Raw genomic sequence first — 27,263 nt, forward strand, 5'->3', positions numbered from 1 at the left:
TCCTCCTCTTACTTAACCTTTCAAAAGCACTAAGTAGAAGTGACCATTCCTTTCTTGAAATACTCTCATTATGTGTGCTTTCCACTCTCCTGGCTTTGTTTCCTTTCTACTTCACTGACCACCCTTTCTAGAGTAACTTTTTAATCTCCTTAGATGGTAATCAACTGAAAGCTGGAGTGTCTCCCCAGCTAGGTCATGGGCCCTATTCTCTCAGGCTCCATAGATATTTGAGTCTCCAGATTTCTCCCTAGAGTCCACAGCTCTCTCCCAATTAGTACCATCACATGCCTACCTGACATCTCCACAAAGCTATCCAACAGGCTTCCAAATTTAAAATGTCCAACCCCTGAATCTTTCCCAAACTTGTTTTTCTCCCAGTCCTCTTCTTTCCATCTGCTCTCACTTCTCTAAGTCTCACAAGTGGCAAAGCTGGGATTTAAACTCGAGTTTTTATTTGTTTCTTGTTTTGTTTTTTACTTCTAAATCTTGTACATTCCTGTGCACCTGGGTAGCTCAGTAGGTTAAGTGTCTGATTCTTGATTTTGGCTCAGGTCATGATCTCACAGTTATGGAACTGAGCCCCATGTGGAATTGAGCCCCCGTGGAACCTGCTTGGGATTCTCTTTCCACCCCTCCCCTGCTCATGCTCTCTCTTTCTCTCAAAAGAGAGAACTGTACATCTGGACATTCTTTCGTACTATGCATTGCTACATAGATTAGGGAAGTGCAAGTTGAAATAATTCACCTTAATGTAATTTTGTATTTGAGTTCCAACCTTTGGGACAATAGACGGGATCCTTTTTTGTGTTCATAGAAGTTTCCAAGTCTATTCTGGACAAAGTTATGTGACTAAGAAGAGATGGAAGAGAATATGGGTAGGGCAGAGGCACAGCTAAAAGAAACAGCTAAGCCAGTCAGCGATCACTATCTACTCAGCACCCACCAGAGCAGGGCTTCTCCATCATGGCACTGTTGGCACTGGGGCTGAGTACTTCTCTGCCGCACACTTTGTTGCCCTGTGCACTGTAGAAGGTCTAGCAGCATCCCTCTCCTCTGTCCACCATATATGCCAGTAGTACCCTCCTGGTCTGGACAACCAAAATTGTTTCTAGACGTTACTAAAAATCCCTTTGGAGGTAAAATCTTCCATGCCCTGCCTGCAACTACACTAGAGGGAAATACTTTGAGTTATATTCCGAAGGAAATTTAGAAAGAAACTACAAAACCATAAAAGATATATAAATTATTAGAAATTATGTTTTCAAAGAATTTTTAGAAATATGGGAAAGCAATCATGATATGAAAAATATAAAAGAGTTTACCAAACTGTATAAATGGTATGAGCCCAATTTCCCAATGGGGGGAAAAATTTATAAAAGCATGAAAAAAAAAAGACTTAAGAATCATAATTGTCAAAAATCATAATATTTATTGAAGTAGCTTGCTATAATCCAGGCACTGTGTTAGTGCTTCACACAAATCTCATATAATCATTACACCAATTCTCAGTTATTGCTCTAGTTTACAGATTGGGAAACTAGGGGTAACATGCACAAGGCTATACAGGTGGTGAGAAGATAGGTTTTAAAACTTAATTTATCCAGTTCTAATACCCATCTCTTAACTGCTTCATAAAACACAAAGGCAGTATACCAAATGTTAATAATGTTTATCTATGGTTGATAGAATTTAAAGTAATTTTGTTTTCTATATTTTTGTCTATTCCATATTTTCCACTATGATAATATTTATTATTTCTATAATCAGAATAATTGGGGGACACCTGGGTGGCTCAGTCAGTTAAGCGTCTGACTTTGGCTCAGTTTATGATCTCACAGTTTGTGAATTACAGGCCCTCCTTGGGCTCTGCACTGACAGCATGGAGCCTGCTTCGGATCCTCTATCTCCTTCTCTCTCTGCAGCAACACCCTCCCTCAAAAAATAATAATCATTAAAAAAAAGAAAAGAAAAATTTTAAGTGAAAATTGTGAAGACTACTTGGTAACATGGAAAAAAGGATTATTATATGTTAATTTAAGATACAAAATTCAATGTAAAGTAGGATTACAATTATATGAAAATATGCAGCAGATAAAAGGAAGTACACAAAATGCTAAAAGTAATTGTTTTAGGGAGATGGGACTAAGAAGTAATTTTTACTTATATTTTCCATATTACCACTAATGCAGTTATATTTTATTTTTTATTTTAAAAAATTTTTAATGTTTATTTAATTTTGAGAGAAACAGAGAGAAAGAGAGAGAGAGAGAGAGAGAAAGAGAGAGGGGAAGGGGTAGAGAGAGAGGGAAACACAGAACCTGAAGCAGGATGCAGGTTCTGAGCTGTCAGCACAGAGCGTGACATGGGGCTTGAACAGTAAGATCATGAGTTGAGCCGAAGTCGGACACCTAACCAACTAAGCCACCCAGGTGCCCCATAATGTAGTTATATTTTAATATGGATAAAAGTTTATAATTTAAAAAAGCAGTAACAATCATCTGTAATCTCACTACCCCAAGATAACACTGTGAACATTCTTTCTAGTCTTTTTCTAAGATCAACAGGATCACTTACAAATACTACAGTGAAGGAACTAAAGAGAATTCTTACTCAACCTGCAGGTAACACTAAGTTGGACAGGAACGTTAAATCTTGGAGTCCAAACATGATCTGGAGGAAGGAAAGGGCCTTCAACTAACATTATGGAGTGTCTCTGCTGGGCACAATGAAAGAACTGTACTTTTGGATTAAAGGCCTGGCTCTCCATGGACTGGATAGGACAACACTAGACAAGATGCTTGGCCTTTCTAGACCCTTTTTAAAAAAATATCCAATCCCTATATTTCTTCCCACAACACTTCTTTGAAACTAAAATGAGAAAACATGTGTGTATGTGTGTGTGTAGAAACTTTGTAAACTTTAACTTCCTTTGGTTAGAATAATTACTGCCCAATTTAATAGTAAAAAAGGTGGTATGTATTTCAACAATATTTTTCCAAACACAAGGCAAATAAATATGACCAAAAAACAATTTCTGTATGACCATGTCAATCACTAACCTTGATTCACCTGTCTATTTACCTGCTTAATAAAACTGCTAAAAAGGACAGGAAACCCTTAGGTATGACCTGCAGAGAAAAACATGTTTTTGCCTTGAATAATGCCAGGAGGGTTCTCTGTAGGCAGAGAATTAAGAGCCACCCATCTGCATCTAAGGTGCAAACTTGATTTCTTACCTGTAGCTCTGCTTCCAGGCCCAGTCGTCTGATAAAGGGGTCAGTGACATGGTAGCGCCGCTCAAAACTCAGGGCACCTCGCTCCTGGGGGACAGACACAAACTCATTTTCATTGATTCAATTCAACATGATTTACTATGTGCCTATCATATATCCAGCACTGTCCCGGGCACTGCAGGAGCTACAAAAGGTAATAAGAAATTGGCCTGCAGGAGCCTGTACTATACTTGAGCAGGGATTAGAAAATAATAAAAGAGTATAAAATTAAGCACTGGGGCACCTGGGTAGCTCAGTCAGTTGAGTGTCTGACTCTTGATTTTGGCTCAGGTCATGATCTCATGATTCATGAGATGGAGCCCTGCATCAGGCTCTGTGCTGACAGTGTGGAGCCTGCCTGGGATTCTCTCTCTCTCTGCACCTACCCCACTCATACGCGCTCTCTCTCTCTCTCAAAATAAATAAATAAACATTAAAAACATAAGTATTAAGTTGTGCTATTAGGTTACAAAAGGAAGAAATAAAGAAACAAAGAAATTGAAAAAAATGGGAACAACAAATAAGAAGGAGTTTCCATCTTTAGTTGGAGAGAGAGGGTGGGCATCATCTTTAGGACACATAATGTGGGGGATATTCAAAGGAAAAAAATAATTTGCATGGTCCCTCCAATTCTATGATTCTGTGCCTCCAGGAAATGGTCCTTGCCCTTGAGGGCCACCCAGTCTAATAAAACTACAAAAAAACCTCCCACAAATGGACAAAGCCCCTAAAGGATTCAGGGATGCAGGGAAAAATATACAAAACACAGACTGATGTGCTCCGTGAACCAAGTACATAGCTCATGTATACATTCAATCCTTTTTGAGAAACACAGCTTATGCTGCATGCCACTTAATTTTTTAAAGATTTTTAATTAAAAGCATATTTTAGCACTTAACCTTTTCAAAGAATTTCCTTGTGTTCTTTCAGATTTCATTCTCTATAACCAGCCTAAAGGCAGATACTATTATCATTTAACAAAGAAAATACAGAGAGGTAAAATGGTTCAAGACTTATAGGTAATTAGGGCAGTGGTGAGATTAAGCTCCTGACCCAGCTTGGGGTTCTCACTATAGGAGCACATCAAGTCTTGGTAGAATTTCTTCCATTAAATCTCTGTGTTCCTTTACTGCAGGCTCCCCTAACAAAGCCTGGGCTACCTTAATAATGAACTTGACTCCCCCATCATCCATTCATCTTACAGAATGTACAAACTGCACAGGGCAGGTGCAGGAGACCCTTAAAGAAAAGAAGAAAGAGTCTAAGCTGAACCAGGACTAAGACTCTTCCAGGTTCTGTTACATGCACAACTTAGCGGCTGGAGCAACATGCAGATGCCATATTTTCTCCGGCTGTACCCTCACACCCACACCCACACCCACCTACATATGTACACACAGTTGTACATGCACAACACACATGCACAGTGTGCTGATGGTTCCTTGCCACCACCAACCTCCATTAATTTCAGCAGCCCAGGTACAAAGCACTGGGATAGAGGAATCTCCATGAATTCCATATTCTTGGGCAAAAGAAGATAGGAGTTAAGAGACCTTGATTTTAGTTCAGAGTCTGCCACTAATTAGCTATGTGACTTCAGGCAAGTCACCAACTCCAGACCTCAGTTTCTTCAGCTGTAAAATGAATTTGTTAGGAAAAAGGACCTCATGCTCTGGTTTAAAGGTCTGACCTGCTTACCTTGATCTGCCTACGGATGAGGTCTCTAGTTATGTTGACTTTTGCCATCTTCTCTTAATGAATTCAACAGCAGGAAGCTATAGAAGGATCTTCAGGACCCTTGAACATTCCAGCCAAGCCCAGGTCCACAGGACACACATTTAATTACCTAGGGGAAAAAAAAATCATCAAACCTTGGGGGATGGAAAAAGGTAGCTTCAGAGTCCTGGTTCCATCCCTAAAATAGCCCACCAGCCTACCCAGTGAACTGGCTATTGCCTGTGATTTATGACATGGTGGGCTGGCTCTGCTCCACTGTGTTGAAGAACCTTTGGAAGGTAAAGAGGGTGGGAGGGGGGAGACAATGACTCAGAGCTACAGGAAGTATTGGAACAATGAAGGAGTCATATATGCTTCACCAGAAAATGGGAGGTTGGATAGGAGTACGAAGGAAGATCCTAAAAGTAAGAACACGGCATGCAGCAAGAAAGATGTCAACTTTCATTTGCTCAATAATCTGTGGCAACCAGTCTTTTAATTATACTTTAAATCCCTGCCGCTCATATTGGCTCTCTCCATAACCAAATCAGTATCATAGACAGAGCATTCAACCCTTTAACAGACTGATAGAATCAAAGAGTGGACAGGAAATTTAAAGGTGATCATGTTTACAATCCAATCTGATAAAGAAATCCCTCTTCAATATCCTGATAGGTAGGCTTTCAGTCTCACCTCCTGAAGAAATTTATTCCTTTGTTATAAATTCTGATGGTTAGAAAGACCTACCAATCTCATCTCCCATAACTTACCTTAAGAAATTACAAAATATAACAAATACAAAAGTTTATACCCAAGCATATTTATCACAGATTTTGTAAAAACAAAAAAATTAAAAGTACCAAAATTTCCAGTGACAGAGGAATGGCTAAACAATGTATAGCCATATGATATTAAGCAGCATTAGAAATGTTACTTATGAAGGAAAAATGTTTACATCACACTAAATGTTTACATGATAACATGATGCTTTTTCAGTAAATACTATTATCAAAGTTGTGTTTAAAAAGTAATTATAAGGAGCACCTGGGAGGCCCAGTCCGTTAAGCGTCCAACTTTGGCTCAGGTCATGGTCTTGCGGCTCGTAGGTTCGAGCCTTATGTCGGGCTCTGTTGCTGACAGCTCGGAGCCTGGAATCTGCTTTGGAGTCTGTCTCCCTCTCTCTCTGCCCCTCCCCCACTCATGCTCTCTCAGTCTCTCAAAAATAAATAAACATCAAAAAATTATTTTTGTGGGGCGCCTGGGTGGCTTAGTCGGTTGAGCGTCCGACTTTCGCTTAGGTCATGATCTCGCGGTTCGCGGGTTCGGGCCCCACGTCAGGCTCTGTGCTGACTGCCAGCTCAGAGCCTGGAGCCTGTTTCGGTCTGTGACTCCCTCTCTCTCTGACCCTCCCCTGCTCACGCTGTCTCTGTCTCTCTCCTGGGAATAGATAAAACATTAAAAAAAAATTATTTTTGTGCTGATGCATAGGAGCACATGTACCCCAATGTTCATAGCAGCACTCTCAACAATAGCTAAAACATGGAAAGAGCCTAAGTGTCCATCAACAGATGAATGGATCAAGAAGATGTGGTTTATCTATACCATGGAATACTACATGGCAATGAGAAACAATGAAATCTGGCCATGTGTAGCAACATGGATGGACCTTGAGGGTGTTATGCTGAGCGAAATAAGTCAGGCAGAGAAGGACAAATATCATATGTTTGCACGTATAGGAGGATTAGGAGGAACTTGACGGAGGAACAAGGGGGAGAAGAAGGGCGGAAATGGTGGGGGAAAGGGAGAGAGGCAAACCATGACTCTTGAATGCTGACAAAAACTGAGGATTGATGGATGTGGGGGGGAGGGGAGGATGGGCATGGAGGAGGACACTTGTGGGGATGAGCACTGAGTGTTATGTGGAAACTAATTTGACAATAAACTATTTGTAAAAAAAAAAAAGAAAGAAAATCTAAAAAATAATAATAGCCATCTTTAAACAGCAGTGTGACAGGTTTTTTACCTTCTGCTTTTTGAGGTTTTCAATTTTTTTTTCTACAAAAGCACATTAATATTACCATCAGAGAAAAAAAAAGCTAGAGAAAAAAATTAAACCCGGGGCGGGGGGAAACCCTAATCTTTTAAAAGAAGGTTCTACCTCCTGTTATTTCCAACCTTTGGTCCTGGTTCTACCTCTGAAGCCAAGCAAAAGGTCTAGTCTTTCTTCCCCATTTGGCCCTTTGTGCTGTGCTGATGGCTCTCAGGGTCCACCAGGCCTCCCTGCCAACCCTCCCACGTCTGGGTCTCCTGGCCCTGCTTTTCCATCAGCTGCCCTCCTACAGATGCCTAGCACACCCTCCTGAAATCACACTCTCTCCACCTGTCCTGTGAGCAGATTCCTTCTTTTCCTTTGGCATTTAATCACAAAAAGAAACTCTATATAAATACTATGTTATCACAGATTTTTTTCTTTAGTGTTAGAAACAGAGTAGGACAATAAAAATCTTGCTATCTAATTAGACATTCCCATTCAGCCTGAGTTCTTTGGGGCTTATGCCTCCATGATTGATTTGGGGATCATAAGCTCTTAAAAGGGCAAGAGCCTTCCCTTACAATGTGGAAACCATCCAGCACTGCAGCTTCGTGAGTATTACCAGGGAGATATGGAAGCCATTGGCACTGTTTAGGATCACAAAACCAGTGAACATGAAGAACATCTAGGGATGCCGACTGGGAACACCTATGGTTTCATGATGACTTTTCCAGGGGCCTCTGACCATCAAATTAAAAATGTGAATTTGGACAAATTGGCATAAACTAAACACTGGCCTGCAATTATGTTTATGCCTCTGGTTTGTGATATAATGGTCAACCTTCCTTGCCCCCCTCCCCCTGAAACAATAGTAATTTCACCCACAATTACCAAGAATATAGGGTGAGACTTACTATTATGGAAAGAACACCAAAGTCAGGAAGTATACCTCGTATTAAGTAGGACCAGCTATGTGGCCTTGGTGAAGTCTCAATCTCCCCCAAGGAGGCTCTCGTTCCTGTGTCTCACAGGCACAGGAAGAGCCAGAATAAACACTGAAGGGGCCACAGATGCTTCACCAGAAAAAGGCTCATTCTTCACTCCCAAAAGTCTTTTTCTTGGAAGACTACTAGAAAGGCCAAATGAAATAATGAAGGTACAAAGTTTTTTCTTTAATTTTATTTTTAAAAGAATATAAATACTTTTTTCTGCTAAAAAATAGTAAGTTGCCAAATACACATTTATTACGTACTAGGAATTGTGCTAAGGGGTTTAGATAGTTATTCATTCAACAAATGAGCACAAGAAGCTCATATGTCAGGTACTATTACAGGCCCAGGGGATACAGCAGTGAACAAAAAAGCAAGTTCCTTACTCTCATGATACTAACATTCCAGCATTCTAGCAGGAGGGAATAGATAATAAACAAAAATACAAGTAAAGTAAGAATATATCCAGTAGTGAAAAGTACGGTGATGAAAATAAAACAAGAAGATACTGAAGTGACTGATGGGCTACTTTTAGACTTGAAGTCTGAAGAAAATGTAATACACATTTATGGAGTTTTCTAGCTGCTCAGGATCTGAACCCCTTCCTGTATTTTGGGAATCCCCCATCTAATGAGTTTGGTAGAAGACAGAGTGCCTCCCACTATGAAGTGAGAATAGTAGAGATTAAGATTCCTTCTCTGAGGATCCCTTATAGCTAGAGTGTTTGCATCTGACACAGGCTATGCCAACCAGACATATCAGCCCCAGACTTTAATTGGGATCTGGTATCAAAGAATCAGAGGACCAGGGAGAGTCCATGTTGGCAGCAAGGTGTGGCTATAATGGCCATTAAGGTCAAGCCATCTGGTGGTGGGGGTGTAAGCTGTATAAGTAGTGACCTCATGGACTGATTCTGTAAATGATTTTGTCCATGGGTCCTGGCTGCTACCCAACTTCCCTTGTTTTAGCCCAGTCTTCAAGCTTGGCTTTGTGGCCTTCCCTGATATTTTGTGAGTTTAATAGCTTTTCAAGAATCAGCCAGAGTTGGTTTCTGTTGCTTACAGCTACAAATCCTGCCTGATAACAGAGGAGCTCTCTCAAAAGATGACACTCAAACACAATTGACGAGGAGTCACAAAGGACCTGGGGAGGACACATCCGAGGAGAGAGAACCACTGTTAAGGGTGCAGAGGAAGGCTGGTTCAAAAAGCTTGTATGATAGACAGATTCTATTACTATCATCATCTTACGGAAGAGGAAATAAAGTCATAAACATGAAACAATTTTCATGATGTCACACAGGTAATAAATGGAGGTGGAGCAGAGACTCAAACCCAGCGCTGTATGCATACTCTTAACTACTTTGTATGTATGAATAAATTACTATGGCATGTAATTTACCAGAGTAATGATCACTATGACAACCCACCATAAGAGTCAACTAAACTGTTACTACTCATTCATTAATTTTCTTAAAACATTAACTGGGTTTTTACTAAATACCAGGCACTATTCTAGATGTGGAAGAATACTGACTAGGATGAAAGACATAGCACCTAAAAAAGCAGAGAATCAAAGGCAAGAGACTTTAGCTAAGACTGGTGTATGCTTGAAAAAACTAAAAGGAATAAAAGAGGGAAAAAGCAGAGAAAGCAGACCAAAATCCCCACACTACAATTCAGGTAAATGGTAAAATAGAAAGTGGGATTCAAAACAGTATCAGACTGGTAGGTAGAGGTTTAAAAATCAAAATGTCAAATTTAATACAACTATGCTCAGTTAGCATTTAGGTGAACATTTCTGTGCCCATCCTGAGAAGAAATGACAGCACATTGGCCGGTAGCTCATTCTGGAGTACAGCCCACCTTCACCACCCCCTCCAGGAAACAAGGATTCAGCATCTTCTACAAACTTTTTTAGGCAGGCATGTGTTACTGAAAAAAACACTTCTAAGTAGAGATTATTCAAAAAGTTCACATCAGGAGGGAAATACCCCTAAATCTGCAAGAGGTATAATTAGTTTCAGACTTCAAAGGTTTCTAAAATATAAATAATTAGATCAATAAATGGTTATTTGAAAATGAGGAGATTTAATTATGGTCAAATTTTAAAAGCATTATTTTAAGAAGTATCCTGGAATAGTAAATTCTATAGAGCAAAGAGAACTCATGGATACAGAATGACATGATGGAGACACTTGGAATTGAAGAAAACAAGTTATATATTTATGAATTAGCACCAGAAAAGACTACATCAAGGGGATTTCTCTCTGGTGCAGTATGCAAATTGAATGTTCAGTTCTGCGGAGATTCAAAAAGACTGAAGTAAGTGACTTCAAGAATCCATAAGATAAAATTTTCAATGCCTAGTATGCTAGGCACTACATTAGACTTTGAAAATACAGCAAAGAACAAGCCAAACACAGACCCTTCTCTTCAAGAGCACACAATATAGTTGTCATGAATTGAATATCAATGGCACCAAGGCTATTGTAATCAGAACTTCTCAGACGGACTGAAAAAGGCTAATTTAACTGAATGACCAAAATGAACAGCCAAGACAGTAAATTCAGATGGAGCCACAAGGAATAATAAATTAAATCTTATTTATACTCATTTATTCACACATATTAGAAGAAAGAAGAAAAATGACAGTAGAGGGAAACAAACTAAACATAGGACAGTAGAGCAATAAAGATGACTTGGAAATCACTAACAAAAAACTAGGACTGTAACAGACCCAAACAACTTTTAGTGTGTATTCTTCATTCTAAAGATAGCACCGTGAACTGAGTATACCCTTATGTTTTCACTTAAGGCTCTAATAACATTGAGGGCTAATTTGCAGAACATTTAAGTTCAATTAAAAAAAAAATCTCTAAAGTACAAACGGTTGAAAAGGCATCTTCTGTTACTGGAGATATTTCAGGCCAGCTCTACTTGATTCTCAATGAGAAGGAGGAAGAAGGAAGTCAGTTGCTGGGAGTTGGGAATATAGAAAATATAAAAATGCCTATGAGGTCAAGGAAAACATATGACATAATGTTATAAAGAAAACATGAGGTGCCATGCATAGGATATACCTCCCAAAAGGTATTCTATTCCTAGAGTCTAAAATGCCTAGCATGTTACCATTTAACCCTATCCCTTCCACAAACTTTTAACTCGGGCTCCTGGGAAACTTTTTTTCCAGGGGCATTTCTATTACAAAGGAAGTTAAAGAAAATTCAATTAACAGCTCAATTTGGAGGAATTAATCTACTTCATAATGCAAAGAGTACCAGTAATATAATAGCCTGAGGTTAACAAGCCTTAGAACAAAGTATGCCTGGCAAAGGTTACTCATCTGGAACCAAAGACTGAATAGTAATATCCAAATAAACGTGAGGGACCACCTATTTCAGGTGTGCCACAGTCCTTGTTTGGGTTAATGTAGCAGAAAGGGAAGAGGACTTAAAATTCTTAGGCACTTGGGCCTGAAGTCCAGCCCCCTCACTGTACCAATTACTACCTACTTAGGCAAGTTATTCAACCTTTCTGAGTTTCAATTTCCTTCTTTGTAAAATGGGGATGTCCATTCACTTCAATTGGTTGTTGTGAGAAATAAATGATGAAATATATATGAAGGTACAAAATAGTACCTGGATTACAGCAGGTGCTTAATGGATGTTATTAGCCAAATCTGAATTCTAGTAAGACTTGATAGCTGCTGATCTATGCTCAGTGACATAGTTACAACATTTTTCTCTTACTTCCTTCTCTACCAGAGAGACAAAGCTGACAATGGGGATTCCATTGTAGGATGGTGGGGCACAGAGAACGGGGTATCTTTCTGACTTCTGTTAGCTTTGAATTGCAAGATCAGGAGTAAAATGGTTACTTTGTTAAATACAAAGGAACTCCATTCAACAGTGTGTACAAGAATGGTTAGAGCAGGATTATTTATAATAGCTAAAAGGTAGAAACCCAAATGCTCATCAACTGATGAATGGACAAAATGTGGTGTATCTATACAATGGAATGTTATTTGGCCATAAAAAGTAACAAAGTGCTGATACATGTTACAACATGAATGAACCCTGAAGACATTGTGCTAAGTGAAAGAAAGCCACATGTTGTATATAGGTTTCTCCTGCTATCCAAAAGCAAAGTGTTCCTATGAAACCTATCCTAAGCTGCAAGGGCATAAAGCGAAGAAGCAATTACCATCAGTTTATTAAATGGAAACCTTTTTTTAGCATTCCCAGACCCAAAAGATTCTTCTCTTAGGCTTTTCTGATACCATCTTGCTAAAGGATGAGCAAAATAAATGAAGATAAAGCATAGATGCTCAGAGAAACAGTTCAAAGCTACGGTGGTTTGATGCTGAGTGAGGTTCCCAGGGTAGAAGCTGGGAGGTGCCACTTTCTCCGCTCAGGGTGCACACTGCCCCTATAATGAGCTCACTGCAAAACAAACGCTGAACACTATGTTTGATTTTCACCCTTTTCATAAAAGCAAAAATCCTCTTTGGATTCTCTTTGGTTAGTGAAAAGAGGTACTGATGTAGATCCTTCGTAAAAGTGAGTGGCATAATGTGAACTTTCGAGAGTCGAGGGATATCTATAATTCCATTTACATGCAAAGGCCAGAACAGGCAAATCTATAGAAATAGAAAGTAGATTTGTGGTTTCTTGGGGCTACAGAGGACCATTTTAAGGTGTATAATTCAGTGGTATTTAGTACACTCACCATGTTATACAACCATCACCTCTAGGTAGTTCTAAAACACATCACACCAAAAGAAAATCCCATACTTATTAAGTAGTCAGTCCCTCTTCCTTCCTCCCTCTAGTATCTGGCAATCACCAATTTACTTTTTGCATCTATCAATTTACCTATTCTAGATTTTTCATATAAATGAAAGCCTACAATATGTGGCCTTTTGTGACTGGACTCTTTCACTTAGCATAATATTTTGAGGTCTGTCCATGTTGTAGCATGCATCAGTACTTCATTCCTTTTGATGGCTGAATACTATTCCGCTGCACTGCTATATCATATTGTAGGTATCCATTTATCTATCTGCTGGTGAATCGTGCTGCTATGAATGTTCCCATACAAGTATCTGTTTGATTACCTGTTTTCAATTCTTTTGCGTATATACCTTGGCATGCAATTGCTGAGTCATATGGTAATTCTATATTTAACTTTTTGAGGAATTGCCAAACTGTTCTCCATAGCAGCTGCACCATTTTACAATTTCACCTGCAATGTACAAGGTTCCAATTTCTCCACATCCTTACCAACACTTTTTTTTTTTTTTAATTTATTTATAGCCAACCTCACGGGTATGAAGCAGTACTTCATTGTGGTTTGATGTTTCTTTTTGAGATGATGAATATGTTCTAAACTTGACTGGTGATTGTTGCACATATCTGTGAGAATACTACCAACCACTAAATTGTACACTTTAAATGGATGAATTGTATGGTATGTGAATTATATACCAATGAAGTTATTATATTTTTAAAAAGGAACTACTGACACAGGCAACAATATGGGTGAATCTCACAGGTTTTGAGCAAAAGAAGCCAGACTTAAGAAAGTACATGTTGGGGGCACCTGGGTAGCTCAGTCAATTAAGCATTTGACTTTGGCTCAGGTCATGATCTCATGGTTCATGGGTTTGAGCCCCACATTGGGCTCTGTACTGCCAGCTCAGAGCCTGGAGCCTGCTTCAGATTCCGTGTCTCCCTCTCTCTCTGCCCCTCAGTCCCCCCAATGTTTTAAAAAATAAATAAATATATTTTTTAAAAAAGCACATATTGTATGATTTCATTTATAGTTGACTCTTGAACAACACAAGTTTGAACTGTGTGGGTCCACTTATATGTGGATTCTTTTCAATAAATACAGCATAGTACTGTAAATATATTTTCTCTTCCTTATGATCTTAATAAAATTTTCTTTTCTCTAGCTTACTTTAAGAATATAGATATAATACATATAACATACAAAATAGTTGTTAATTATTTGTTATCAGCAAGGCTTCTCATCAACAGTAGGCTATTAGTAGTTAAGTTTTTCAGGAGTCAAAAGTTATATGCCTATTTTTGACTGCCTGGGGGGGGGTCAATTGTATATGAAGTCAATATACTTGTATATTGTATACAAGAGTCAATTGTATATGAAGTTCTAATAGGAAAAATACAGTTAAAAAAAAAAAAAGAAGTGCTACTTGGGTGCATGGAGATTAACAAGAAAAGGACCCCTGAGAACTCTGAGTGACTGAAAGGTTCTATATATGATGGGAGCATGGCTACACAGGGGTTGGGGGCTTGGGTTACATGAGTATATCCATTTGTCAAAACTGCACAGTCAAGATTAGTGAATTTTAATGTTGGTAAATTTTACTTAAAAAAATAGAATGGAGGAGAGGCACCTGAGTGGCTCAGTCGGTTAAGTGTCCAACTTTGGCTCAGGTCACGATCACAGGATTTGTGATTACATGCGGGAGTTTCAGCCCCGCATCGGGGTCTCTGCTGTCAGCACAGAGACCCCTTTGATCTTCTGTCCCCACCCTCTGCTGCCCCTCTCCCATTAGTGTGCACGTGGGCTTTCTCTCAGTAATAAACACTTAAAAAACTGGAATGGAGGTGGAAAGCAAAGGAGGTATAGATAAAACAAGAATGGCAGAATGTTGACAGTTATTGAAATAGGATGATAGATAAATGCGGGTTCACTATTTTGTTCTATTCTGTTTACTTTGTATATATTTGGAATCCTCTCTTATAAAGTCCTTTCAAAAATCTTCCTTTCCTATTGCAGGGTCATTCAAAACATGGAAAACTGATTAATGAAATAGAAAACTGCTAATCATATATAGTTAAAAAATCAGGTTCAAGACATACATGTGACCATTTTAGCCTTGGGGGAAAAAAAAAAGACAAACCAAAAGTGTACATATCTGCAATGGTATAACAAGAAGGATATACGTTTGGGCACCTGGGTGGCTCAGTCAGTTGAGTGTGCGACTTCAGCTCAGGTCACGATCTCATGGTTCACAAGTTCAAGCCCCACATTGGGCTCTGTGCTGACAGCTCAGAGCCTGAAGCCTGATTCGGGTTCTATGTCTCTCTCTCTCTGCCCCTCCTCAGCATGTGCTTTCTCTCTCTCTCTCTCTCTCAAAATATAAATAAAAACATTTTAAAATTTTTTAAAAAAGAGGACATGCATTAAAAATATGCCAGTGGTCATCTCTCTGGTAAGACAACAGGTAACATATATATATATATTTTTTTTTTCCTGTTCCTCTGTATTTTCCAAGTATTCTATTGTGAACACTTATTCTTCTTATAGTAATATAGAAATAGCCATTAGGAGCCAGCTTTGGACTGAAAGAAATCTGAGTATGAATCTGGCTCTACTATGCACTAGGTTGTGTGATCTTGGGCAAAATTATTTACCTTTAAGGTTTTTGTTTGTTTTTTACCTACCATGTAGGTATATGTAATAATATCTATGTCACAGGGTATAATACAAAACAGCACAATACCTGGCATGTGCTAAGTACTCAAGAAACACTGGCTATTTTTCACTTGTTACATGAAGATAATAATAGCACCTACCTCAGGGTTGTTCTGAGGATTATATGGGATAACTGGCACACTGGAAATACTTATTAACTGTGAGTGACAGTATTACTTGCAATAAGAAAAAATTGTTTAAGAAAAGCCTCCTTTCAAAAAGTTAAACATAGGGGCGCCTGGGTGGCTCAGTCAGTTAAACGTCTGACTTTGGATCAGGTCATGATCTCACGGTTCATGGTTGAGACCCGCGTCGGGCTCTGTGCTGACAGCTGAGCCTGTCTTCAGATTCTGTATCTCCTTCTTTCTCTGACCTTCCCCTGATCACACTGTCTCTCTCTCTCAAAAATATAAAAAACATTAAAAAAAATTTTTTTAAGTTAAACATAGAGTTACCATATAACCCAGAAATTCCACTCCTAGGTATAACCCAAGAGAAACAAAAACATATATCTACACAAAAACTTGTACATGAATGTTCAGAGCTCCAAAGTAGAAACAACTCAAATGTGCATCAATGGATAAATGTCCATATATGGATAAAATGTGATATATCCATATAATAGAATATCAATCAGCCATAAAAAGGAATGAAGGACTGATTCATGTGATGATATGGGTGAAGCTTGAAAACATAATGTTATTTGAAAGAAGCCAGTCACAAAAGGCCACATATAGTATGAACCCATTTACATGAAATGTCAGGAACAGCAAAATCTACAGAGAAAGATTAGTGGTTGCTTGGAACTGAGGAAGAAGATGGGAGTGACTGGGGTGGTGGTGACAGCTAAAGGGTATGGGTTTCTTTGGGGCATGATGAAAACATTCTGGAACTAGTGGTGATGGGTGCACAACTCTGTGGATATATTAAAAAGTGAAGAACAAGGGTAGACTTTATGATATAAGAGTTATATCTCAATTATAAGAAGAAAAGTCCCCAAACCCTTTTCTTTTCTCTGCCTCAAAATCAGGGCCTCTGAAAATTTAGCTCTCACCGTTTCCTTCATCTGCCTCCTGCTTTGCACTGTAATTATTTTTGTGGCTTCTCTTCTTGAGGGCCATCCTGAGACCTAGTTCATCTTTTTCTTTTTTTTAATGTTTATTTATTTTTGAGAGAGAGACAGAGAGACAGAGTACGAGCGGGGGAGGGGTAGAGAGAGAGGGAGACACAGAATCCGAAGCAGGCTCCAGGCTCTGAACTATAAATTAGCACAGAGCCCAATGTGGGGCTTGAACCCACGGACCATGAGATCATGCCCTGAACCAAAGTCAGACGGTTAACCGACTGAGCCACCCAGGTGCCCCCCAGTTTCTCATCTGATTCATCTACTGAGCCTCCTAGGCCTTCAAAGAGTGATGTGGGCTTAGCAGGTACCAATAAGCACTTGCTGAATGAATGATAGCGTGACTGTCTTGATTACATACAACACTTCATAACTATCAGAGTACTTCTGCTCATGCTTTTAACTTGAACTTCATAACAATCCTGTGAGGAAGCTATTTTCACCCCTGTTTAACAAGGGAGACCTGAAGCACAATGCTATGTGGTACTGAGGAAGAAGCACTGGACCAGAATCTAGGGTCTTGTGCTCCAGGCCAGGCTCTGCCTCTAAGTGTCTAAAAGACCCTGAGTGAGACGTTTCACTCTCTCAGCCTATTTGTCCACCTGCAAAGTGAGAGGTAGACTCTAAGATGAGTTACAAAACCCCTTCCACTATCCTATGATTCTAAGGACACACTGCCAGACAGCAGTAGAGTGGATGGAACCCAAGTCATCTGTATTCTTTTCCCTCTGGACATGCTGCCTCCCACTGTTAGAGAGGTGTCCCCAGCTAGAGTGACCACTGGCCCCTGCCCCCTTTCAACATCATGAATTATGCAAAGGATGTATGCAAGTTTCCTTTCACTCTATTTGCAGTGGTTTACCTACTGGAGCAATCCTATAGAAGAGAAAAACATGCATTTCCAAAGCAAAAGGTCATTGGAAGTGGCATTATAAAACAAAGAGTTGGGTATTAGAGTCCAACAGACCTGAAGTTCAAATCCCAATTCTGCCAACTATCTTCTGTATGACAGCATTTCTAAATCTCAGCTTTCTAATCTGCAAAACAAGATGATAATGCCAACCTTCACAGAATGAAGAGCCACACACATAAAATGCCTGATAAAGATTTAAAAAAAAATTTTTTTTAATGTTTATTCATTTTTGAGAAAGATAGGAAGCACGAGCAGGGGAGAGGCAGAGAAAGAGGGAGACACAGAATCTGAAGCAGGCTCCAGGCTCTGAGCTGGAAGCACAGAGCCTGATGTCGGGTTTGAACCCACGAACCACGAGATCATGACCCGAGCCGAAGTTGGACGCCCAACCGACTGAGCCCCCCAGGTGCCCTGCCTGGTAAAAAAAAATATTTAGTAAACATTCAAATCATTTCATAAGTGTCATCCAACAGATTCCTCATAAACCTATGAGGCAGGTACTATTATTATCCCCACTTTACAGATAAAATGCCTGATACCAAGCCTGGTAAAAATATTTAGTGAACATTCAAATAATTTCATAAGTTATCCGAGAGATTCCTCATAAATCTATGAGGCAGCTACTATCATTATCCTCACTTTACAGATGAAGGATCTGAGGCACACAGAAGTTAATCTGCCTAAAGTTACAGTTATTAAATGGAGAGTCACACTAGATACTTTGACCCTAACACTCAGGTCACTGGCCACTAAAAAATTGTTACTACCTTTAATCAGATCATGTCCAAGCAGTCTTACCTAAAAGAAACTATCTCTCAGCATTTAGGTTTTAACTAAGCATTTAACTTGGCATTTAACTTAGCACTTAGGGTTTAACTAAGGAATCAAAATCACCTAGACTCTGACGGTCTCAGACACAAATTTCAAGAGTATGTTTCAGGGTCACGGACTAAGGTGGCATAAGGGAAGCATCTGGGAAAGGCTTGGTTGGTGGAACAGGTCCATCAACAAAGGATCTTTGGAAAAGTTCTCTGCCTTCTTCAAGGCTCCTGGCTCAAGTGGTTCCATTTGGAGTTGACTAAAGCCTTCTCTGTGAAGTCCATCCTAAGAAATGCTTCGCTTTGGGCTCCTGGATGGCTCAGTGAGTCAAGTGTCCGACTCTTAGTCTCAGCTCAGGTCATGATTTCAGTTTGTGACTTTGAGCCCCACACTGGGTTCTGTGCAGACAGTGCAGAGCCTGCTTGGGATTCTCTCTCTCTCTCCCCCTTCCCTGCTCTCTCTCTCTTAAAATTAAAAAAAAAAAAATTTTTTTTTAAAAAGAAAAGAAATGCTTCGCTTTGTGGGAAACTCTGGATGAAAACTCAACCTTGATGGCTTTTCTGCATGAATGGGTTCTGTATTGCCATTCATGCTTTGTGAAAAATCTTTCTTGATGTTTTCAGAACTTTGCTTTGCAGTGATTATAGCTAATTTATCTGCTTTCTCCTAGGGCCACCATTACCTTAAGACAGTGGAAGGGAACAGAAAGAGAAAAGGAAGCGTATTTTGATCATGTTGTTTTCTCTGACTATATTTATGAGCATCTGCAGTCTTGGATTTTGCCCTTAACTTGCATCTTTCCAAATTCAGCCATGATTCAAAGTATGTCTCATAGGGAAGCCTTTGAAGTTTTACCCTCTAACTTTCCTCCTAGCAGAAAGGTTAAGGAAAACTAAGCCAATCGATGTGGAAATGCTTCCTTTCCAATTCAATCACAGCTGTGTTACATCCAGATGTCTGACTCAAGAAGGAACCAGGTAAGCGGTTGGCCCAAACACTCAGGTCTCAACTGGTGAAGCTCCAACACCAGAAATGCCTGACTCCCATTCTGAGAAAGGCTCCCTAAAAGGTTCATGGATAAGCACAATTTAGAGCTTTCTGAAAATAGAATCTGGGGGTTAGGAACAAGGATAAAATTCTGCCACCATCCTGATCCTAATAGTGCCTCCTCAGAGCCCCCTAGATAGCTACCTGGGTACGGTCTGATCCTGCTCTGCCCCACTCCCCAAGAAAATGGGGTTAATACCTCCCCAGATGGCTACAGGGAGGATTAAGGGTTATTATTCTTGGCATCTAGCTCTATTACAGCTCTAGCAATTATGACCTTGTCCATTCTAAAATAAGACATTAAATGTAAAAATGCAAACAGTGATCCCTGAATCTGACTGTATAGTAGGGTGGGGACTTTTTTTTTTCCCCCTACAGGGCCTTTGACACTTCCTCCTATACTCCAACGTGTTGGCTGAATCCTCCTCTTATCAGGCCTCAAGTTTTTAAGGTATTAGTCACTAATGCCACAAAGCCCTTCAAGGGGTTAGCAGCTATTACAAACAGCACCAAGCATGAACCCCAAATTCTCAGGGTTTGTCAGGCCTGATTTTACCCTAAAGAAACAAAGCGGTACCTTTTTATCCCAAACCCAGGATCTCAAGGGCAATCAGTGACCTCTAGTGAAAAGTGTATATTATATCATGTAGTACTCATAAACCCATCGTAAGGAAGGTACTGTCATCTCATTTCACAGATGAAGAAACTATAGCTCGGAGAAGACATACAACTTACCCTACGTCACACAGCTAAGATGGTACAAAGGTTCAAATATCAGCCCCACTACCACTGTGCAACCTCTAGCATGTTTTTTAACATCCTAGATTAACGGATGTTAAATCCTAGATAAACGGATTAACATCCGTTTCCTCATTTGTAAAGTGGGAAAAATAATAATTCCCACCTCATAGGGAATTTGAGGATTAAACGAAGTATTGTAGAAAAAGTGTCTAACAAGTACTTGGCACACGGTATGTATGCAATATGGGCTAGATTTTTTACAGATCAAAAAGACAGGAGTTTGACTTCATTTCCATAGAATAATAGGGTTTAAAATACTGAAGACTACTTAGTCAAATTACCTAAATAAGTATGAACTCCTCTAGCCTATCCTGGATAAGAAGTGGCAAAGCCTATGCCTGAATACCTACAAGGATGGGTAACTCACCCCCTCACAAGGTAGCCCATTTTGTTTTTAGAAAACCAAATTCTCTCCTATCAAGCCAATGTCTACCCTCTTGAATTTCCATCCCTTTGATCCTAGTTCTGCCTTCCAGAATCACAGAGAGAAAGTCTAGTTCTCTTTCCACATGACAGTTCTTCAAGTATTTGAAGGCAGGTATCATGTTCCCCCAGGCTCTTAGCTTTGGTCCTTTTGGTTCTTCCTCATGTGTCAAAGTGCCAAAGGGGACAGACCCTGGTTTGATTTCTGAACATTTCCCTTGTTAGCTGTGTAGCCTTAGACAAGTTATTTAGCCTCTCTGAACCTGTATCTTCATATGTATAATACGGAAAATGATTTTTGGCTCACAGGGCAGTGATGAAGGCCAAATAGATAAAGTAAAACCACCCCCTAGCACACAGCCCAACATACCAGGCCCTCAAAAATTGTCAGTCACATTTTAGAATGTATTCTAATTGGTAAATATCTCTCAAAGTAAGTTATCCATAATGAAATGTAACATCAAGGGACTGGTTTCTGATGAAAACTTCCAGGGCTTGGGTTTTTGAAACCTAGGAGTGATGGAAGTCCCTCTGCAATGGCGGCCCAAAGATGCAGTGGAATCCAGAATGGTAAGGATGACAGAAGAAAGGAGTCAGGATCACTCAGTGACCCAAAAGAAAGGTAAGTATCACCATGTTTCATGTTGTCTAGGATTCCCTCCCTGAGGCCCAGGACTGCACATGTGGGCCACATTCCCTAATTCAAAAGGAGAGAAGAAAACAATTAAAAAATAATTAAAGTCACAGTTCTGGGTCTTTGCAGAAATTGGCCCCTCAAAATCCAAAGATGTTTAGCAGAGGCCTTTAAGATCTTCTGTTGAATCCTTGCAGATCCTGAAGTCTAGGTGTGTGTGTGGCGGGGGGGGGAACACCTTAATATGATGTCCCATGAGTCACTACCGAGTTGCTGTAAACTAGAAAATCTGTCAGCTGCATGACAACTCTAAAACCCCAAAGTGGCAAATTGCCAATGTTAATAGCACCACTACAATCATCACACATATTCTTTTTCTTTCACTAACTCCAAGGGAAGGAGTCTCGGGCAGAGATATGGATTGTTGTTCAATTATTCTTCAGAGGTGACCCAAAGCACTGCTTCTACAAACTGAGATGTGGCTTGAACATAAGTGCCCCCCAAAAGGTCAAAAGAGAGGAGGACCCCAGTATTAAAGCAGCACAATCAAAAACTATGGCAGAAAAGGTTGTTTCCCATCTGCCAATGAAATACAACCTGCAATGGAGATTCACTGATAGTCTCTGAGTTGGCCCAAATGAGCCTTACTAGTTACTCCTTAGTCTGTGATAGTGGATCAAGTTATTATACTCAAGAGCCAAGATTCAACTCAATTTCTTTAAAAGTAAAAGAATTACAAGGAAGAATAGGCCAAAATTCAAACCAGAAACAGCCTTAAGTAGTTCCTTCACTTAGTAGAGACTGGCCACTCAGGAGGGACTTTAAGTTATAGAAAAGCTTTGTTCGGACCACTGAACATACCTGTGTCCTAGGTAGAGATTTCATAATGCCTTTGAGTCGGGAGGTGTCCTCTAAATATTTTTCTTTGCAAAACTGTTTCAGGCTTTATTAAAAGGGAACACTTAACTGTCACCCTGATCATCTACCCCATCCTTGTGAAGAATGGGGAAGTTACAGCCACCCGATCAGGCTTCTAAACTCACAAACCTAAGAGGAAAATTTTAAAGTTACTCTACCGCTACCTCAGGAAGTTAAAGAAAGTCACAGAAAAAAAAGGACTTTGAGGAAAATAGTCAAATTAGGCAGTTAGGCTTTAGTCATAAATCCGGACACCTCTTTTCTAGAAACCCTGGTGGTACACCTGCAGAGGAGAGTCAGAGGTCACTAAGCAAATTTAACCTGGTTAGCAAGGGGAAGGGGGGCGTCCCACTGCAGCTTTTAGTGACAAGAATCGGATCCTTCTGGTTCAGACCCTCTTCTATTCCACACTTCCTATTTCCCTTTGAAGTGGGTATTGAATAGCCCTTCCCAAGTAAAGGCCCTCTATATGGGCGTTACAGTCGCCTGGTGGAAACACCTTGGCAGAGTTCAGCTTGGTGTCAGGATGGGCCACTGAAGGCATCTGTAGCTGCAAGAAGCCTGGCCACGGACAGACACATGGGACACACACACACACACACACACACACAGAGAGCGAGAAAGAGCGAGCGCGAGAGCGAGCGAGACAGAGCGAGAGCAGGAGAGCAGGAAACTAAGAGAGCAGGTCAGGTCAACGTAGCCCTCCCAGCACTTCCACCTGCCCCCTTCTTCCTGAGACCGGCGCCAGATCAGATGTCAAACAAAAAAGTCCGCAAAAAAGTCCCGTGATGGGACGACTTCCACCTCTCCCTTGGCAGAACCTCCCTGAGCCTCCCGCACCACCCACGTCCCGGCCAGCCCTCCATCCCCACCCCGCCCCCGGCCCGCTGTGCCCTTCGCCCCAGCAAGGCCTGCCCCCTCTCGGGACACCCCGGAGCCCCGAGGCGGGCGGGCTCAGGCCCCCGGGCCGGCAGGGCTGCGGCCGGCCCAGAGCGAGCGGCCCGTGTGCCGGGGCTGCGGGAGCCGGTTCTTGCTTCGGCGCCCGGCGAGGGCAGGGGGCGGTGGCTACCGTACCTGTCAGGCCTCTTCCCAGGACCAGCGGCGGCGCAACTTCAGGAGCCCATGTCCGTCCGGGGGGCCCGGCCCCTCTCCCGGGAAGGGGGGGCGCGGATCCCGGGGAGGGGGCTGGGGGCCCGGGCAGCTCTAGCCCCTTCCCATGCTCCCCGCCCGGCGCCTGGCCCGGGCCGGACAGCGCCTCCGCCCGCCCCTGCGCACCGCCTCACACCCGCGCTCACACACACTCACACTCCCTCGCGCGCTCTCACACACGCACTCCCCTCCCTCCTCCTCCTCTGTTTATCTCCTCCAGCTGTCTGGGGACCCAGGAGAAGCCCAGCACTGCGCCTGCGCCACGCAGTCTCCGCCCCCGCCCCGCGCCTCACAGCCGGCGGCTACGCTACGGAGAAAGCGTCCGGCGGTTTCCAGAATGGCTGGGAGGATCCCCCCTCCCCCCTCGCGCGCCCGGTCAACGTCTGCTGCCGGCGGTGCCCACTAACATGCTAGTGGCGGAGCCCCGCACCGCCGCGACCAATCCGGTCCTGCGCTCGCCAGACCGGCAGCCAGTGGGCAGGCGGGAAAGCCGGGTTGAGCCCCGGCGCATCCTGGGAGTCGTAGTTTCTCCCCGTCGAAGAGCTCCTGCCGAGCGGGCTCACCCCTCCCAGTTGCCATTAGTTACTCTGACGCACCGCCCACCCCACATCCACGTAAAATGCTCCCTCACGTTGCTTCTGGGGCACCTCTCACACTCACCCTATTGCTTCTCAGAGCCCGACATGGTCTCCTAAGAGCCTTACCGAGACTTCCTCGGCTCCCCTGAATTGCGAGACTTTTCAGGCTGGGACCCCACTGCCCCCCCCTCACCCCCCCACCCTCTAAAGCCGACCTTCATCTTACTCCTTCCTGACCTGGGGGGCTGATGAAGTGGCACATTCCTCACTCTTGCTCCTGGGCCTGAAAGAAGAGGAGAAAAGGTAATCAGTCAGTACTGCATAGAGTGGCTTGGAGGGGAGCCAAGCTCACACAACTCTGGAAACCCTTAGGCCGACCGAGGCAAGGTCCATCTGAGACTGACTGGTGGAGGCACTGCTGTTCCCACCTCGAAGGAAGAGGAAGTTCCAGCCGAGCTGAGGGCCAAGTCTGATAGAGGAGACACGCTCCTAAGGAAGTTGCCAAGGTGACAAGGGAGGCATCGTGCCTAACTTCTGAAGGCAGAGACCAAGCCCCACCCATGAGGCGCCTGAAGTCAGAAAAAGAAGATATTGTCATTTCCTGAGAATGGAAACTTGTCACTCACCTATAGGGTGCCATTTGTCAGATACAAATAATTCGCTTTTATTGAGCATTTACTATGTCACCACTGTATTGAGTATAATTTTTAGATACTCTTACTATCCAGGTTTTGCAGAAAAGAAAGCTAAGACACAAAAGAGGTTAAAACCAGGTTGCCCAGGGTCACAAAGCTGACAAGGAACCAAATAGGGATTCAAACCTAGATCTCTATTACTCCAGAGTCTGAGCCTTTGAACACTACCTGTCCCTCCAGTGAGAACTAGGCAGTACCCACTCTCAGAAAGGAATATACATATTGAGCATTTATAGTGTCTCATGACTTGCTTGTTTTTTCCTGCTTCTGCTCACATCAAGTGTATAAATTAGTCTGTATGCTCCCAAAGGGTGATTTCTTTCCATTTGGAGGAGTTAGAACCTATTTGCAAATTCAGCTTTGTGAAATGCCTCTCCCTACAAATGTGGGTCATTCTTCCTGATTTCTCCCCCACGAATGTTCCACTGAATATAAAAAATCATAAACTTTGGGACTAGAGAAGAGCTTTAAGATTATCTATCCATAGCTCTCCAGGCTCAGGCTGAAACCCTGGCTAAGGTCACCAGCTCAATTAAATTGAAGAGCAGCTAACATGTATTGAACATTTACCATGAGAGATAAGTTTTTATCAGCGAGTTAAGCAATACTCCCACAAATCACATAGCTTGGAAGTGGTACAGTTGGGATTAAAGCCCAGATTATATAAATCCAGAATTCCCATTTTAAACCATTGCTCTATGTTGGCAATGGCACAGAGACCGACAGAGGGGCACCTGGGTGGCTCAGTCACTTAGGCTTGGGACACTTGATTTTGGCTCAGGTCATGATCTCACGGTTCATGAGATTGAGCCCTGAGTCAGGTTCTACCCTTACAACCCAGACCCTACTTGGAATTCTGTCTCCCTCTCTCTCTGCCCCTTCTGTACTCATGCACCTATGTGATTGCACTCTCTCTCTCTCTCTCTCTCTCTCTCTCTAAAAAATAAATAAAACTTAAAAAAAAATAAATACAGAGAAGTGTGGGTGATGTTTCTGTGGCTCCTCACAGTCTTTGACACATAGTAGACAGTAAATATTTGTTTAGCAGAATGAACTTTTGTTGCTACAGAATGGATGATAGGATGAAAAATATTAATATTAGCTGCAGCTACAATTAATTATTTTCTACCACGAGCTCATTTGCCATCTCATGTACTCTCTCTCTTTTCTACAAATATGAATATATATACAGATATGAGTATATTGCATACGTATACATGTATATACCTATATGTATGTACATGTGTATATATTTATCTATGTACACACATATGCATTCACATACTAGCTCATTTGGTTCCCATACCACTCTGTGAATTAGGTATTATTCCTACTCCCATTTAAAAAAAATTTTTTTTGAGAGAGTGTGAGCACGAACGGGAGAGGCAGAGAGAGAGAGAGAGAGAGAGAGACTCCCAAGCAGGTTCCAAGCTGTCAGCACAGAGCCCAATGCAGGACTTGATCTCACAAACCCATGAGATCATGACCTAAAGCGAAATCAAGAGTCAGACACTTAACTGACTGAGCCACCCAGGTACCCACCCCTACTCCCATTTTTACATAGAGAAAACAGATTCACAAAAGAGTTAAGTTCAGAATTAGGCATACCTTCCGGCCATAGATGTTTGAGAACTTTCTGATCAAGAGAACTGGGCTACTTTGGGAGGTTGTAAGCTCTCTGTCTTTGGTAGTATTCAAGCATAGAATAGTTCAGGATACTGTAGAAGCAATTATTCTATTGGGTAGATATTTAAGTAACTGCTTCCAATATTCTCTTGATTGGCTTTTTGGAAGCAGACAAGGATTACTCAAATAACGCTTGTGACAATGAATGTAGTTCCTTTTTGTCTCCTATGTGCACTAGGTAATGCCCCAACTGATCAGCTCTGCAGGGCCAGGGACTGTTACGACACAACCATTTTCATCTCCTGATTGGACTTCTAGGAAAAGGTGAGCATATTCAACCTAAAATTGAAGATGCTCTTATTCTACAACCCAGAAATTTTACTTCTAATATTTTAGAGGGAATGTGGCATGTGTGCACAGGGAAACGTGGGCAAGGAACACAATTTCCAGGCTGTTATGATAGCAAACAAAATCAAAACAACCTAACCTATAGGGGAATGGATGGATGAATTATGATTTATTCATACAGTGAAGCACTATACAACCAACTAAATGATTTATATGCTACCGAGATAGATAAATCTTTAAAACATAATAATGAATGGGGGAAAAAAGGTTGAGGGGCACCTGGGTGCCTCTATTAGTTAAATGTCTGACTTTGGCTCAGGTCATGATTTCATGGCTCATGAGTTTAAGCCCCGTGTCAGGCTCTGTGCTAACAGCCTGGAGCCTGCATCAGATTCTGTGTCTCCCTCTCTCTCGGACCCTCCCCTGCTCATGCTCTGTCTCTCGCTCTCTCAAAAATAAATAAAAATTTTTAAAAGTTGAAAGATGATGCATTCAGTACAATATTTGTGTAAAATTTAACACAAAAAATACCACATATTATAGATAATTATATATGTGGTAAAAGTATACAAGTTGTGATAAAAGTATACAAGTTGAAATGGGAAAGACACACAGCAATTTTGGGAGAGTGTTTGCCACTGAGAAAAAGGAAGAAAGAAGAGGTGAGAGATG

The 27,263-nt window shown here is 41.5% G+C and overlaps 1 protein-coding gene across 1 annotated transcript in view; it reads right to left on the reverse strand.

Annotated features, from left to right (window-relative positions):
* WDTC1 (WD and tetratricopeptide repeats 1) overlaps positions 1–23,503 on the reverse strand; it is a 67,389-nt gene extending 43,886 nt beyond the window's left edge. Inside the window, exons 1-3 of the mRNA XM_039231422.1 lie at positions 23,270–23,503; positions 4,971–5,118; positions 3,237–3,320 (exon numbers count right to left, since the gene is read on the reverse strand). Of these exons, the coding sequence (XP_039087353.1) occupies positions 3,237–3,320; positions 4,971–5,018 (132 nt within the window). The 5' untranslated portion in view covers positions 5,019–5,118; positions 23,270–23,503. The remainder of the gene's footprint in view (positions 1–3,236; positions 3,321–4,970; positions 5,119–23,269) is intronic.
* Positions 23,504–27,263: the final 3,760 nt, after the last annotated feature.

This window comes from Hyaena hyaena, unplaced genomic scaffold (assembly GCF_003009895.1).
Source record: "Hyaena hyaena isolate Hyena2069 unplaced genomic scaffold, ASM300989v1 scaffold_3, whole genome shotgun sequence".
In the NCBI taxonomy this organism is placed as follows: Eukaryota; Metazoa; Chordata; class Mammalia; order Carnivora; family Hyaenidae; genus Hyaena; species Hyaena hyaena.